Source organism: Brachypodium distachyon, chromosome 5 (genome assembly GCF_000005505.3).
Source record: "Brachypodium distachyon strain Bd21 chromosome 5, Brachypodium_distachyon_v3.0, whole genome shotgun sequence".
NCBI lineage: Eukaryota > Viridiplantae > Streptophyta > Magnoliopsida > Poales > Poaceae > Brachypodium > Brachypodium distachyon.
Genome location: NC_016135.3, coordinates 2,473,897 through 2,490,366, shown reverse-complemented (window position 1 = coordinate 2,490,366; position 16,470 = coordinate 2,473,897). Strand labels below are relative to the sequence as shown.

General features: G+C 44.5%; 2 protein-coding genes across 2 annotated transcripts; one reads left to right on the top strand and one right to left on the bottom strand.

Annotated features, from left to right (window-relative positions):
• Window positions 1–8,706: 8,706 nt before the first annotated feature.
• Window positions 8,707–11,938, top strand: LOC100841498 (probable glucuronosyltransferase Os04g0103100). Its single transcript, XM_003580833.4, has 4 exons — window positions 8,707–9,859; window positions 10,333–10,582; window positions 10,900–11,112; window positions 11,663–11,938. Exons 1-3 carry the CDS (start codon window positions 9,090–9,092, stop codon window positions 11,068–11,070), a joined length of 1,191 nt encoding a protein of 396 aa, XP_003580881.1. The 5' UTR covers window positions 8,707–9,089; the 3' UTR covers window positions 11,071–11,112; window positions 11,663–11,938.
• Window positions 11,939–12,268: 330 nt separating this feature from the next.
• On the bottom strand, window positions 12,269–15,499 carry LOC100840385 (eukaryotic translation initiation factor 3 subunit M). Its single transcript, XM_003580829.4, has 9 exons — window positions 15,163–15,499; window positions 14,895–15,033; window positions 14,586–14,798; window positions 14,338–14,482; window positions 13,645–13,795; window positions 13,421–13,530; window positions 13,249–13,346; window positions 13,056–13,125; window positions 12,269–12,620 (listed from the first exon to the last, which is right to left on the bottom strand). The coding sequence occupies exons 1-9, from the start codon at window positions 15,389–15,391 to the stop codon at window positions 12,531–12,533; spliced, it is 1,245 nt and encodes a 414-aa protein (XP_003580877.1). The 5' UTR covers window positions 15,392–15,499; the 3' UTR covers window positions 12,269–12,530.
• Between the last annotated feature and the right edge of the window lie 971 nt (window positions 15,500–16,470).

Here is a 16,470-nt window from a genome sequence, read left to right as displayed (position 1 = left end):
AATCGAGCAAACCTTCATGTGTACAGATAAAAGCAAAACTAGACATATGTATAGTGTTGGAGCGTACATAACATGTCTCGCTGGTTTTGTTTTTCTCTTCTTAATTTTCATTTTGTCGGTGCGTGTAATAATATTAATGTATGACGATATGAGTTACTCTCTCTTCTTTTTTCTTGATGAAACGCACTGATAAGTACGTCGCGCTCTCAAGATCGATATGTTGTTGATACGTCGCGTGTGGACGGGATCTATATGTTTTCTCTGTATAATTAACTATATTGCGCATTAACTAACTTAATTTGCTGCTGCTGAGTCACCCTCCAGATCCCTCTGAATACGTACGAATGGAGGAAAAGTTGGCAGAAGAAGAAGAGGAAGGTGCATCGATCTCTGTCTGCATGCCGGTACGTAGCTGTCGATTGAAACCGGAAAAGCGTTGAAGTTTACAGTCCGTTTGTTTCAAGTCCAAGCAAGCGAGACTAAGTAGAATTAGAAAACTCTGATCTAGACATCCAGTTGGCCGACCGACCGGTACAATGCCAAATTTTTGGTATGCGTTCCTTTTTAGGGGCACCATGGTTTGACAGCGTCCTTCGGCGGCCGTGTGGCTTGCATGTTAAACCGTTAAGTGCTTATTCTGTTCAAAGTAAATCAAAACATAAAAAGAGAACAAAATTTTGGATTGTCACAGAGTGGCACCCGCCATCCTAATAAATTGGTCCATCTCCATTCCTATGGAAAAAAGAGGTTGGACTTCCAAAAACAAGGGAATTTCATGAAATTCCTAATTCATTTTGCTCGTTTTCTATGAAACGAATGAATCTATGGTGAAATTTTTCCTATGAAATCCTGAATCCTTTTGAGTTTCTTGTGAAATTTCCTAGCAGCTAATTAAAAGATTGCTTTGTACTCAAATTAATTTGAAGTTGTACCTATATACGGAGTATCATGCATGGATGCTAGCTACCTGCCAAGCTCCCGACCGCCGACTGACACGGCCGTTGACTAGCTATGCTGTGATCGAGTACATGCATGTGAGATGATCAGCCCAATTAAGACTTTAAACAATCTTCGGCTAGCACCTTACTGTTTTTTTTATTTACAGTAGACAGCTGGCGCATGTTGGTTTGATCTGTGGCTACCAACTTATACCATGAATTCCCTTTTTTTTTTACCTCCTACCTGTAAATTTGTGCCAATATTAATCCTATTTTGTTTCAGATTTTATCCTCTATCAGTTATATTCTGTCACATTTTACCCAATTGAACAACATTTGTCGAATCTTACGGCGAGAGCACACATATCAGACCTGGTGTGGCAAATGATTGGATGCCAAAAGTGTTTAAATTGTTCTATTAGGTTCCAAAAGTTGTTATGCGGGCTTGCTCTATTAGGTTCCAAAATTTGTTAAATTGGGTAAAATGTATCACGGTGAAACGATTCGGGCATAAAATATGAGAGAAAAATATTAAATACTCCCTCCGTCCAACAAAGGATCTCTCAGCTTTAACTAAATTTGAATGCATCTATACACTAAGTCATATCTAGATCCATCCAAATTTTGACAAACTTGAGACATTTTTTGTTGGACGGAGGAAGTATGATAAACACTGCAGTTAAAAACTTGAAACAATTAACAAACACATGTCATTATTTATTTGTGGAGAAATTAGGAAACAGATTAGCTGGGTGCATGCATGCGTGAAGCTTATATAGCAACTATGAGTCCATGACTGCCCGAGAAGCAGGGACGAAAGGTATAGAATCCAAGGCCAGCCCGAGGAAGGAAGAGAACTCAGTTCTTTGCTTTATTCGGAACAGTTTGTGTTTGTGAATACAAAATCTATGTCGACCGTCAAAGCACCTTCGTCCTTACCCTAGAATTAATATGCCTGGCACAGGCACACGGTAATATTTCTTCATATTGTTATATTTTATACGAATCGTGCTGTTTTAAACCAATATCATCCTTTATAGGGTGGGAGAACACGAAGAATTATTAAAAGCCTATTCTAAGTAGAGAAATCCTGCCAGGATCTTTCGAGCATGGTATCACTGATCTACGAAATTCCATAGGATGGAATAAACAAAGTTCCTATCTTATAGATGTGATTTCCTCCATACAGTACAGTACATTTTATTTATCTCCTTGGGTTTCGGGCTTTCTTGGATCCTGTCCAGGTCGACTGGGCCACCTTTTGTGCACCAGTGGCCACTTCAATTGGGCCCACCGGTCATTTTCCTCTTTTTTTCCCTTCTTCTTTTCTTGGTTCCTGGTGATGTGTCACTCCCTCTGTTGCTCTCGTTGGTTGGTTGTCCTCCCAAAAGAAAGAAACGAAAATCCACTCTTGTTGCTACGCCTCAAGGACTGATTTGTGCGTAGTCTAATCATGTGCGTGCATTTGCCGCTGATGGGTCACTGATCACTGATGCATTCCGTTCATTCATTCTGTGGTCGGTAGTATGAAACAAGAAGAAGAAAAGAGAGTTGGCAAAGCTGAGGGAGAAAGGGGCGGAGAACGGTCCATCTCTGTCAACTCAAACCGGAAAAGCGTTCAAGAAGTTGTCCCATATGTGTATGTATGTATGTCTGTAAGCAACGTGTGCGCTTTGCTTAATTTGATGTTGTTTCGATCGATCGATGGGCTAGCTAGCTGCATATATTCCTTTGGGCTATGGTTGACAATGCATCATTGGCATGGCATTCACATGGATGCATGCGTGCGTGCTCTCAGTCGCCTTGACTAGGCCGTGATTCGCATGCATGTCGATCGATCCGCGCCTAGCTAGCTAGTACTCGTAGTAGTAAAAGAATATAATTAACTTTGGAGTAACTTAATATAGTAGACAGGCGTATGCATATTTGTTTGGGCTTTGTATATGTTTACATCGATCTCTGACGGGAGTAATAATTCATCCGTCCCATAGACGAAATATTATATTTATCTAAACGTTTTTTGGCATAGATAATACTTATTTTGGCAAATTTGTGTCACTTAATACAGGACGGAGGAAATATATCCTTTGAGATGGTAATTTTTATATCAGGAATATGTATAATTCTCATCAATTTCGCTCCGTCTCCATACTCTCCATACTGAATAAAATTGGAACTTTCCTTTGAAAGTAAAATAAAAAAACTTCCTCCGTCCAACAAAGGATGTCTCAACTTTAACTAAATTTGAATCCATCTATACACTAAGTCATGTCTAGATGTATCCAAATTTTGGCAAACTTGAGACATCTTTTGTTAAACGGAGGGAGTATGATTATTGAGCAGGTCAATGTTGACTTGGTCAATTCCCCCGAAAAAAATGTTGCCTTGGTCAAGGGGAATGCTATTAATTCAACATCTTTTATTTATTTATGTATATTGCCAGTGACTCAAAATAAACACAGTGTTTTTTTTTGAAAGCCGGGTAGGTGGGGCTTCCGTTTTCATTCATGGAAGGAGAAAAATACAGTACAGGCGCTCGAGGGGAGCAATTACAAAACGAAGAAGGCAGAAAGGAGAGAGAAGAAAAAGAAAAAGCGCCGAGCAGGCCGGAGGAGCCTACTCTTGCAGCATCCGGGAACTTCCAAAGGCCAGATTCCAGAGTCCCACCGTTTCCTAGATACGGGAGACGAGCTGGCCAGGCGAGAGCTCAGCGCCTTGGAAAATCCTGCGGTTTCGCTCTAGCCAGATCTCCCACAGAGTGGTCAGAGCAATCGTCCTGGCCTTAGGGCGATCGGTGGCCCGACACCTGGACAGTCCCTTGAACCACTCGAATGGGGTGCGACACGACGACCAATTTTCGTGGCAGAGGCTTGGCAGCTGGAAACGCACCCCGACCAGGTCCCAGACCGTGTTTGCCCAAGGGCACTCGAAGCACAGGTGAGAGCTTGTCTCAAGGCCTTCGCCGGCAAAGCTGGCAAAAATAGCAGTTCGGCCACCCACGCCTCAAGAACACATCTGCCATGAGCAGCCGGTCCTTCGCGAGAAGCCAGAGGAAGAACTTGCTCTTGGACGTGGCCTTGACCTGCCAGATGTCTGCCACAAACCGCGTGGACACGGCACCGAGGAACTAAATCCGGTACGCGGATCTGGAGGAGTATTGGCCGGAAGGGGAGAAACGCCAAGGTGAAGAGGTCGCGCTCCCCTGTTAGCTTAATCTCATTGACACGCGCCCACAGTTCCACGTATTCGCCCAATTCCTTAGCAGAGATTCTGCCCTATAGGTCTAAAACCCACCTGCCTCCACGGATGGCATCGGCAACTAACCGGTTCTTCCTAGAGGAGAGCCTGAAGAGCGAAGGCATGGCCAGCCTCGGCGCGACGCCAAGCCAGCTATCGTGCCAGAAGGAGGCGGTTTTGCCATCGTCGAGGGTCACCCGCGTGGCCACCGCAAAGAACTCATGATCCTCGTCCGAGCAAGGCACCGGGAGGCCAAGCCAGGGCTTGTCGGTGGCCACCCGCTCGTGCCACAGCCAGCGGAGGCGCAAGGCACGGCTGAGCAAAGCCGGGTCGGGCACCCCAAGACCGCCTAGGCGTTGCGGCCGGCAAACCGCGCGCCAGGCCACCTTGCATTGGCCTCCAGTGGCAGAGTCCTTCGCTGCCCACATCCAGCCACGGCGGAGACGATCGCAATCCTTAATGAACCATGCCGAGAGTTGAAGCGTGGTCATGGTGTAAATTTGCATGGCCGAGAGAACGGATCGCAGGAGCACCAGGCGCCCCGCCGCTGAGAGCAGGCCATGCTTCCAGGAGGCCAGCCTCTTGCCGATCTTGTCCAGGAGCGGCTGCAGCTCCGCCTTCTTAGGCCGCCGGAGGGAAAGCGGCATGCCGAGGTAGGTACAGGGGAGCGCGGCAATCGGCACCGCTAGCGGCTGGAGGATGTCCGCCAAGTCCAAGCCATCACAACGCACCGGGTAGGCCGCGCACTTTGAGAAATTAACCTGCAGCCCCGAGACCTTGCCAAACACCTCAAGAATCTCCTTAATCACGAGCATCTCGCTCTTGATGGGGTTGAGGAAAACAACAACGTCATTGGCATAAAAGGGAGGTGCGCGAGTACTCCGGCCTACCGGACAGCCGGGATATGGCACCAGCATCAGCAGCCAGCTTGATGAGCCGCTGGAGAGGCTCCATGGCGAGAATGAAGGGGAAGGGGGAGAGCGGATCTCCCTGCCGCAAGCCGCGCCTATGACGTATAGATGGCCTAGCCACCCCATTGAGAGGAACGCGAGAGGAGGACATGGAGAGGAGAATGGAGATCCAATCCGTCCAGCGGCGACTAAAACCCCGTGCCCTAAGCATATCAATGAGATAGGGCCAAGACACGGAGTCGAACGCCTTAGCAATGTCGAGCTTGAGGAGCACAACCGGCTTCTTCCTATGCAGATCCGTCAGAAGGTTTTGCACGAACAGAAAATTGTCCTGAATACACCGGCCTTTTATGTAGGCGCTTTGCGAGGCAGAGACAAGCAGGTCAATCTTTTTGGTCAGATGGGACATCAAGACCTTCATGAACAGCTTGGCCACGCTATGCATGAGGCTTATTGGGCGGTAATCCTTGACCTCCGAGGCATCAGCCCGCTTGGCGAGCAACACAATGGTCCACCTGCGGCAGCCCAAGAGCGGCCCAGTCGTGTGTAGTAAATCAGGGAATCATTTTCGACCACCAACAAGCTGGAAAGGATATCCACTTCGTATATACTCCTCCTCTTGGTACGTGCAGATCGATAAGAAGGGTCAGGAGATGGGGGAAGGTATGGGCTGCAAGGAAGAAGCAAATTCCTTTCATCCCTTGCTTCCTGCACGTATATACGTTGCTAGCTAGGCTGGGATCGGAAGAAAAGGAGGAATCAAGCTAGCTAGCTAGAACCAAACTTGCCTAGCTTCTACTCCACCGTACATATATACATGCATGTGTGTGTTGCCATCAGTACACCCTGGCACGAATTGTTAAGAAAATTTGCGCCGTGTTAAGAAAATCCAGCTATGTAATGTATTTCCTGTTTCTTGACGAACATAATACGTTCGTACCTACATGCTTTTAAAATTTGGTAAGTATAAATGGATGTGATGTGGATGGTGGGTAAATTATTCTGTACGGAGTACATTGTATGCACCAGTACAGCCTCAGCTCATTTCGAAAAACAAAGTATGCATGCACCACTACAGCTAGTCAGCCGTGTAGGCTTTTGGCTCCCGGGTACGTACCACACCAGGGATATGCTGGTTCGGAGTTTCAAGCAAATTTGGAAACAAAACCAGATATATACACATACCTGTACAATTCCGTTAATAAATATGTTTGCTGAAGTATAAGATGCATTGTCCTCATTTCTCCATTAGCTTGACCTTTTGGATGAACTAGTTCGGTGCATGAAACTCTTCGTCGTATCATCACCCCAAGAGGTCTCGAGGTTGGCACAACTAAATTGCGGTTTATTTTTGGTCCACGTTTAGTCTGAGGAAGCCACATGTGAGCTCATTTCTCCCATCGGCTTGAGTTTAAACAAACAAATGAGTGGACCGATAATTGTTAAATGTTTGTCGTGTTAAGTAGATCCACATATTTATCTTTCTGCGTAGGCAGCGAATATAAATATCTTTTCGTAAGATAAGGTCTAGTGAGAGCACCTACATGCACATGCGAAGAAAAAAAATCACATACTCCAGAAAACGTGTTTTTCGAATTAAGAAAATGAATAGGCCACGGTAACCGAGACCCAAAAAAGCAAGTTTCCGGCACCAGAGCTTGCTAGTAAGGGAAAAATAGAGTAGAATAAATAGTATATAGCACCGTCTTTTGTTACTCCCTCTGATCAAAATTGAGACATCCTTGGTTGGACGGAAGGAGTATTTCTTTTTATGTATTTCCATGTTTAATGTCATATATTTCCTTCCCATGTGGTTTTTGACGGAATTCCATTTTTGACTAACTCGATTGTACCCCCAAAGTAGTTACGAGTCATTAGATCATGCCATATGAAACAGCTCGTATTAAAATCACGTCGCGTCTTAAAGTTTTCTTTGTCCATAATAAAAAATAAAAAATAGAATCAGAATTGAGTAATAGTACTAACGGGAACTGTGATGCTCGGCCATCGGGCACGCCCGGTCGAGTACTAGCTAGCTTTCTGACTCTGAGCGTCGTCCAAAAGTGTTTCTACTTTGTACACTCATCGTTTGACATGTAAAAAAGAAAAAAGAATTCATCGCACAATTCCTCTCGTTCGTGGAAGAACCGTTCTCCGTTGGTTCCGGTGTCAGTCGGTGGGCCCACGGATCGGTCCAGCACGCGGCGAGAAAACGCGCTCCAGCTGACGCTTTCTTTCTTTCACTCGTTGTTGCTGCTCAGCTCAGCCCCCCAGTTCAGACCCAACGCAAACACGTTACTCCTTGAATCGATGTACTCCGTATTTTTAGACGACGACCTGCTCCTTGAATCCATCCAATTTGCGTGTCACGACTCGCCACGGTGCGGTCAAAACTCACGAAGCTTCTCTGGCACAAGGTATAAAACCTTCTCTCTCTTTTTTTTACGGGATACGGAGTAAAGTATAAAACCTTTGTGGCAATAAGATGTTGGTAGTTAAATCCTGCCGCTACTGCTCATCTGTGTGCGTGAGCAAATCGAATGTCCACTGCGAGCAGGTCCCGCCGTCCCGGTCGATCGACCAATAAGGCAGGGAGCAGGTACAAGAGAATAGTTAATTAATGAGGACGGAATGGGAAAGCTGTGCATTACCAATAATCACCTAGTGATAAGAGATGCACTGTCTCGTGTACTTGACTTTTTTAGTAAACAAGCAAGTTAAACATACACCTCTAGTTTGACAGCTAATTAAAAGACACAAGTTCAAGATTTGTTAGATAAAAGATTTGCAGTACGTACCATTGGATTTGTCTTGACTCTTGAAAGGATTTTGTGATAAAGTTCGTAACATATACAATTATGTACTCCATTTGCTTACACAAAGATAATAGTCAACGTTGTTCGTAGGAGAGATTAGAAAAAATTAATCCAAAACGCTAGTACTATACTCCACTATTTTAGAAGGAAGCAAAGTTAGATGTTCCTAGGTATAGCTAAACATGTCCATGTGTGTACAGTGCAAATTGACCTGAGCATGTCGAATGTCTTGGACTATGAACATGCCAACCGCAAATTGTAGCGGAAGGAGAGTGTAGGGATGGAATAATTAATTAATTAATTAATTAATAGCCACAAAATAGTATGCATTAATAGCCACAAAACAGTCAATCCTTTTCTTTTCGAGCTCTAAAATGGCCCGTCTCATGAATTCAATATGCAGGTAGATATTTCTCTCTTTGCACACTAATTAATGATGATCCCTTAATATCTGCTAGATAAACATGTATCCTTTGACTTATCGTGAAAAATATTTATAATACATTTTTAATCATTTCCTTACTTATAACTCTTACACAAATTAATGTCGTATTTGTTGATTGGACAAATCTAAAATGGCATCTATTTAGAATGGAGAGAGAGAGTAAGTAGTTATGAACCATTTAGGCCCCTCTTTGGATTGAATGTATTCAGTGATGTGAGTAACAAGAGAAACTAATAATCACTGCTAGTAGTACGAGTGACAAGTAATTGCTGACTGAATGAAGAGAGAATTGATCGAAAAATAAAACCAGTCAAATCTTTCTTTTTCGACTTCTAAAATTGATCGAAGCTGCTCCACCCCATTTTGTTCCACACCAAATCTGACTGCTTGCCCATTGCGTCGTCTTCCTCTCGCCTTCCCTTTCCAGCCTCCGCCTAATCCCCCTCCTTGTAGTTCTTCTTCTTCTTCTTCTTCTGGTCCACGGCGACCTCGGACTCGCTCCCACCAAACCGCACCAAACTTCTCTTCCTCATCCATCCCCACCCAGCGCCCGCAACCCCCGCCATTCGCGCCATGATTCCTTCCTCCTCCTAGTTCCTTTCTTTCTTTCCTGTTCGATCCCCGCCAGCATCTGCCCAACTCTCTCTCCCTTTTATCCCCGCACCTGAGCTCCAAGTTCTAACCAAACCAGGAAGAAGAAGAAGCAGGAGGAGTTTGGAGTTTGGAGGTTGGTTGAGAACTAATGGCGTCGATCCGGCGGCCGCACTCGCCGGCGAAGCAGCAGCACCTGCTGCGGCACCACCACCCCTTCGCATCCTCCTCCCCGCCCTCCTCGCCGCTCCGCCACGCCTCCTCCGCCGCCACCACCTCCTCGTCGCCGAGGCACCACCACGGCGGAAGCTACCCGCACCCGTTCCTCTTCTTCACCCGCCGCCCGCTGCCGCGCTTCGCCGCCTTCTTCCTCCTCGGCTCCTTCCTCGGCCTCCTCCACTTCCTCTCCCACCTCCCCCTCCTCCCCCACCTCCCCGTCCCCACAAACGCGTCCTCCTCTTCCCCCCAATTCAACCACCTACAGCAGCAGCCAGCTCTTGACCAGCAGCAGCAAGCTACGACTCTCGGCCTCGGCGGCGGCGGCGAGAACAACGGCGACAAGCTGCTCATCGTGGTCACGCCCACGCGCGCCAGGGCGTCGCAGGCCTACTACCTCAGCCGGATGGGCCAGACGCTGCGCCTCGCGCGCCCGCCCGTGCTCTGGGTCGTCGTCGAGGCCGGCAAGCCCACCCCGGAGGCCGCCCACGCGCTGCGCCGCACCGCCGTCATGCACCGCTACGTCGGCTGCTGCGACAAGCTCGCCGCCGCCGCCAACGCCAACGCCTCCATCGACTACCGCCCGCACCAGATGAATGCCGGACTGGAGGTCGTGGAGAACCACCGCCTCGACGGCATCGTCTACTTCGCCGACGAGGAGGGCGTCTACTCCCTGCAGCTCTTCGACCGCCTCCGCCAAATCAGGTACCTCATCTGCCCAATTCTCGCGCTCAGATTCAGCCATTCGTTCGTATGCTGTAAATATGTGTTGATGGATCGGTCAATCTTGCAATTTTCTTGCTGATGTCTGGAGATCCGAGTCCTGGATTCGTGTTCTTCTAGGATGGCAAAAAAGCGTGTTTGCTGAGCTAAGGAACAACAACCATCCTTGTGGTGGTGACATATTCCCTGAATCAGTTAAAGATGGCAACTTTATTAAAGCCTGAGCAGAGGCTTCAAAATTCTTACAGTAGCATTTTCCTTCTCCCTAGATTCAGTTTTGTCAGTAATTTGCTTTCGAGGTTATCACCTTTTCATTGCCTGCATTATCTGCTTATCCGGCAAGCAAACATTCAGCAGGGCGCATTGATACCTTATGGTCTGGGTTACTGGAGAAATTGGATAATGCACAAGTAATGATCGAGTTATTGACTTGCTGCTCTCTCTGTCTTGATTAGGAGGTTTGGCACATGGCCTGTTCCGGTGATCTCTGATGGTGGTAATGGTGTGGTGCTGGATGGCCCCGTTTGTAAACAGAACCAAGTTGTGGGGTGGCATACAAGTGGGGAAGCCAGCAAGCTCCAGAGATTTCATGTTGCTATGTCAGGTTTCGCGTTCAATAGTACCATGCTCTGGGATCCCAAACTGAGGTCCCATCAGGCCTGGAACTCGATCCGGCATCCGGAAATGGTGGAGCAAGGTTTCCAAGTAAGTTCCCTGGTTCTTTTTAAATCTCTTCAGTTAGACATGATAAGTTCCAAATATTCTAGTAGGCTCGTAACATGTCCTTGCTCATGTTGCCAAGAAGCAATGTGGTTAATTGATCTACATTTTGTCTTGTTCCAACTACCAACACCGGATATGTGGAAATTAAAAAACAAACGAAAATACTACAATGGAGTGAGTGAAGACAAAAAAAACAGTTATATGTTGCCAATCTAGTACATGATGATCAAACAAAGTGACTTTGTTTCCAATGGCTTTGTATATGGAGTATAACAGTGGATCTGATTGTTATTTTGCAGGGAACCGCGTTCGTAGAGCAGTTAGTGGAGGATGAAAGCCAGATGGAAGGCATTCCTGCTGACTGCTCCCAAATAATGAACTGGCATGTGCCATTTGGATCTGAGAGCCTGGTCTATCCTAAAGGATGGCGAGTTGCAACGAATCTGGATGTGATTATTCCTCTAAAATAGTATTGCCAGCTCTGTTCATCAAAGCACTAACTCATTTGACAGGTCAGTTTACTTTTTGATCCCTTGAAAACTCTGATTTCGCACCGTACATCTAGATTGAGATTCTTAGTTATTTCTCATTTTTGTGTGTTCTTGGGTCCTTCAACTTGCGCTAGCGTGTATAAATGAGTTGTTCAGTTGTGTTTGTCTTGTCTTTCGTATTGCAGTGATATTTTCTTCCAAAGAATCGCTGGAAGTTGCAATCGTAGGGTTCGCTATATTAAATTAAATTGGCTTCTGATTGTGACTCCTTTGAATGTTCTTCTACCCTGAGTCCTTGATTGACTGGAATATGATTTGTACAGCTGGCTTGTTTATTTACATGGACAGATTTTTTTTATATCACTCATGTATTCAAAGTGTTTGCTAGATTTTTTCCTGAACTTCCAATAATTTGTTGTATTGTTACGAAGTTGAATAATTTGTTATGTGATCAAAGTTGATAAAATAATCTTTCTTAGAAGAAAAAACTAGTTGAATAACACAAATCGGTTGTTTATCATAATTTCATAAGCCATTGCCGCTAATCCCAGTTTCTGGTACTTTGTTTCAGGCATTTACATTAGCAGTTAAGCCCTGAAGCTTGGGCTCAACAAGTGCAGAGGCATTCCAGCTTGATTACCTTCGAGAAGCAGCTCTTGACAAAGGCTTGGGCTTTGCTACATATTTCAGTCCAACCTTTTGGAAAATATTTTGTAGGATGAAGAACTAGTGGGGCATTTCTTTGCCATGTTTATGTACATGTCGTGAATTGTATTCATTTGTTGAGTTGAAAAGGCCAGAAGGCAATATATTCAAATTTCAAATAGTTTTGCATGTTCCAAACTGCTATTTGTCTTTAAAAATTCTCTTTATCTGCATGCACTGAGATTCATGTAGACGATAATACACAAATACCTCATGGCAGGCTAGTTGGAACAACAGTGTTGTGCAGAAAACGGATGGAACTATTCCCAAACGCTACAGATTCAACCACAACATTTAGTAAACACAAAAGGTGTTGATAAAAAGGGTACTCCATCCCATATTAAGTGACTCAAATTTGTCTAAATATAGTATGTACACCAAAAAAAAGTCTAGATAGATGTAATAGTTCGTCACTTAGTCACTTAGTATGGGGCGGAGGGAGTATACAAATTCTCACTCGCAAGGCCAAATATTGGAAAGAGAGAAACTGTATCACGATAAACAAACAGGCATCCAGTATGAACAATCAGGACTTCAAGTAACAAGTAACAACTGACTTCAAGAGTTACAAAATTCATGCAACATGAAACTTTGCTTAGCAATGCCGTTGCAACCAAGATCTCGCCAGTATGTCCATGTGGTCGGAGTAATTGGCATTACAAATTGTCTAATACAAAAAGGTTTGCTCATCTAATCTCTCAGGCTATAATATCAATTTAGGGACTCCCCTCCAATCAGCGGATCATTAATCCTTGCATTCCCTGTCCCCCGTCTTCAGCCACTTTGTTAGCTTGGATTGTGCTGATAGCACCAGCGATGTTTCCCTGTGGCAGAATTGAAGGACATTTAGTCAGTTGCACTTAGTACGTTTACCAACTATCAAGGAATTATGTTTCCCAGCAGCATAACTTTGAAAGGGGATGAATCAGTTTGCACTTGCTAATTTATACAAACAAACTTACAAGAGATTCATATTGTTTTAGGTTAGACCGGGGATTGCTTTCTACTATACTCGAGGGATAGTGACAGATCTAGAGGCTCAACTAAGGGAAGAAGTCTTAAATAATATGCATGGTAATGGACTTGCCTATGTGCCCAAATTCTATCAGTAAGAATTTAAAGTTGGCCGGTGCAGGGGAGGAGTTAGAATATGCATCCAACCATTCGGACATACGAACTAGGAAGCTATGAATGTTCTCATCTCATTCAACTAATAATCAAATTGCAAATTCAAAATGAGAAAATTGTAAGAGGCTTACCCTCCACACTCCAAGCTTTGAACGTAGACTCTGCCATTGTGGCAATCCAAAGATCCTCTCAGTATGTCGACTGATATCACATAACAGACCATGTATTAAGCAAAAGAAGAACATAACGTCACATGAACCACAAAACCTTGATTTGCAGATAAAATATGAAGGTTGGCCAAGAAAATATAGAAGATGTAAATACCTGACATTGACAATTTGATTAAGCTGATCAACTTTGCAGTCCAGGATCTTGCATGAAATAGCTTTGACAATCCAATATTCCACTTCATCATCATTGATCTAATACAGAATTAGAAATGTCAATCAGATGTGACAGCAAGTGAATAACTATAGAGGCAAGATGAGTTAATTACCCCAAGTGCTTTTGTAATTGCAGGATAAGGGATTTCACCAGAGCAATGGCTGCTCAGATCAAGCAAAGACAGCAGTCGCATTTTGGTTATGCACTCCTCATGAACCAGTCCTGTAAATTGTCTTATCATTAAATATCCAAAAGTATGAAGCAACATAATTTGCATACTTGTACTCACAAGTCACAACTACACTAAGTTGTCAGTATTCGTTCAGCAGAACATACCAAAACCTTTCAGCAATGCATAGTTGGCAGTCTGAAACTCTAAATAGGAATCAAGCCTCTGAGTGAGGAATATCTTTAGTAACTCATAAACTGGCTGATACTTTTCATCTTTCTCGAGCTGTGCAACAGCTGGCATATCAAGTAGATCACACTGCAATATACATATTTACATTAATACAGTATAAGGATTTGAAAGCATGCAGCAGGTGCAGTATTAAACCACATGTATAGTTTCTTTAGATTACAACTTCACAAATGACTCATAGTTTCAGATCTACTGTTGCAACTTGGCATATAAAGTGGCAGTAGAGGCAGAAGACAATGGTACACGCACAGGAAATGCAGCGGCATTGGTGGAAACAAATAACCCGTCCATTTAATACAGAGCTTGTAAGGGACATATTCGTCAGCTCCCTCTGGTCGTAACCACACATATTCAGCGGGCAAGCATTCGTAGGCTATGCAAGCAGACATCATTAGTTTATCTTTGTACATTAAACATAGTCATGTTATGGTTAAACTTCATATTTGATGATATGATTCAAGAATGATATGTCACATCGCAGTCCTGATGCAGAGACAATGACGGGTTGCTCACAGGGAAGTAGACTCACAGGCACTATGTCTCCATGAGATTTTTCAGCATTAACAGAAAAGCTACCAACAAAGCTGCGAACAGAAGGACAGAAGTACCTCATAGAGATCAGATGACTTCACAAACTCAATGATTGCTGCAGCAGCTTCTTCCTTTGCATCACCGATTTTATCAGCATCATCGCCTGATCCATCGAATGTGGCTAGGTATTTGTTCAGAGAGTTGAAGTACTCCTTGCTCATGCTGCCAATCACAACAAGAAGATTAAATTGCATCAAAGTAAAGTCTTGATATACATTGATAAATAAATTCAATGAACTTGTAAGTAAATAAGGGTGTGTCTCACCCCTTCTGGTCTTTGAGAATCCTGGCGATGGCAAGGAACAGCTCCCTCTGCTCCAAACTGCCAATACCCCAGTCACTGACCAAGGTGTCGATATTCTTGAAGGTGGGGATGATGGAGTCAGCAGCCTTCCCGGCGGTGGCAAGCTCAAGCGCCTTCTTATAGACAAAGGCTTTCCCGTAGGGGCTCGCCACCAGATTGTACAAGCTGAACAGACTGCATAATAATCCATACATTCGAAGCGAAATCAATCACTGTAAGGAAACGAAGCGATCAAAGATAAGATACGAGTAGCGCGCAGTTGCTGCTTACACTTTGAGGCGCAGCACCGGCTTGTCATCCGGCTGGTGGGTGAGCTTTGCGCAGATTAGCTCGGCGATCTGCAGGGCCTCATCCTCGGATCCGGCCTTGGTGACGAGGTTGCAGATGATGGCTAAGATGCACTCGAGATCTACAGCGACAAACAGCAGGGGACACTAACTAAGGCGCAATTCAACACAAAAGGCAGGAAAGACTAAGTAAGGCGCAATTTAACACAAAAAACAGGGATGGTGTAGCGAGTGGAAACGGGGATGGTGACCTTTGTCCGGGACGCGGGGGGAGACGAGGAGGAGCTCGGCGGTGCCGAGCATGAGGGAGGCCATGTCGAGCCAGCGGCCGGCGAGGATGAGCTGCTGCGCCTCCACGCAGAGGCGGGCCACCTCCGGCTCGGCGACGTCGGGGCCCGCGTCGGCCCAGGCGAGCTCGGCGGTGAAGCGAACCACCGCCAGAATAGGCTCCTCCTCCGTGGTGTTGACGATCGTCGCCATGGTCGGTTCTCCTTCCTGCGCTGGACGCTCGCCGCTGCTGCCGCCGCCGCCGGAGAGGGAGAGGAGACGAGTGGAGACGGGAATTGGAGGCAAGACCAGAGGAGAAAACCCTAACACCCGATGCGGCTGCTTAACACCCGATGCCTTGACCCCACAGGTCAGTCAGCAGATAGCTGAACCAAGATGGCAATGGGCCAATGTCGCGGCTGTGCGCTGCGGTATCCGTCGGATGAACAAGTTTATTCTCAGTTTTCTATCTCGTGTACGTTTATTTTCTTCTTGCATTATTTATTTATCTAAATATAATAAGTTCTAACTTTGTTATATGTCAAATTTCTTAAAGTTTGATCAAGTTACAGAAAATCTACTAACATTATAACTCGTAATATAACATTTATGATATTGTAAATATTGTCTCTTTTTATAGATTACAGTATAAAATATGTCAAATGGTAAAGCCAAAATATCAATCAAGTAGGTCAACCCCGCATACAAATACAGAATTTTCTTTAAGGGCATTGTCCCTTGTGTATTGGAGGAATTGTTTTATATCTTATGTACTCCTTTCTTTCCTAAATATAAGAAGTTTAATATCTTTGATCTAAGTCAAACTTATTATACTTAGATGAAGTTTATAGGAAAATTACCAACATCTACAACTCTAAATTAGTTTTATTAAATCAATCATGATATTATTTTCATAGTATGCTTATTTGATATTGATATATTTTCTATAAACCTGGTCAAATTTTAAGAAGTTTGACTCACGACAAAGTTAGGACATTTTATATTTAGTAACAGAAGTAATAGGATTCTAATTCATATGAATTTCTCCTACCAATGCCCCTAGGTTCATTCGCAACGGCAATATATGACATCCAGCCATCCAGGCAGATGAAGTAGTTTTTGTATTTCCTATTTGGGACAACGAAATAAATTTGATGAGCATATTGGCTCAGAAATATTAATACACCATTTTAATTCAAACACATACAATTATTGCCTCTTTGTTCAGACATATAATTGTATAATCTCCGCTACAAAGCGGAAAGCAACCATGGCCATTTTTTCTCTGATCT

Bases quoted from the DNA above. Each gene is read 5' to 3' on its own strand.
- LOC100841498 (XM_003580833.4), top strand. From the start codon at position 9,090: ATGGCGTCGATCCGGCGGCCGCACTCGCCGGCGAAGCAGCAGCACCTG. The intron at 9,860-10,332 runs GTACCTCATCTG...TGTCTTGATTAG, and splicing joins GACCGCCTCCGCCAAATCAG to GAGGTTTGGCACATGGCCTG. The intron at 10,583-10,899 runs GTAAGTTCCCTG...GTTATTTTGCAG, and splicing joins TGGTGGAGCAAGGTTTCCAA to GGAACCGCGTTCGTAGAGCA.
- LOC100840385 (XM_003580829.4), bottom strand. From the start codon at position 15,391: ATGGCGACGATCGTCAACACCACGGAGGAGGAGCCTATTCTGGCGGTG. The intron at 13,531-13,644 runs GTATGTTCTGCT...GACAATTTACAG, and splicing joins TGCATTGCTGAAAGGTTTTG to GACTGGTTCATGAGGAGTGC. The intron at 13,126-13,248 runs GTATTTACATCT...ATGTGATATCAG, and splicing joins AATCAAATTGTCAATGTCAG to TCGACATACTGAGAGGATCT.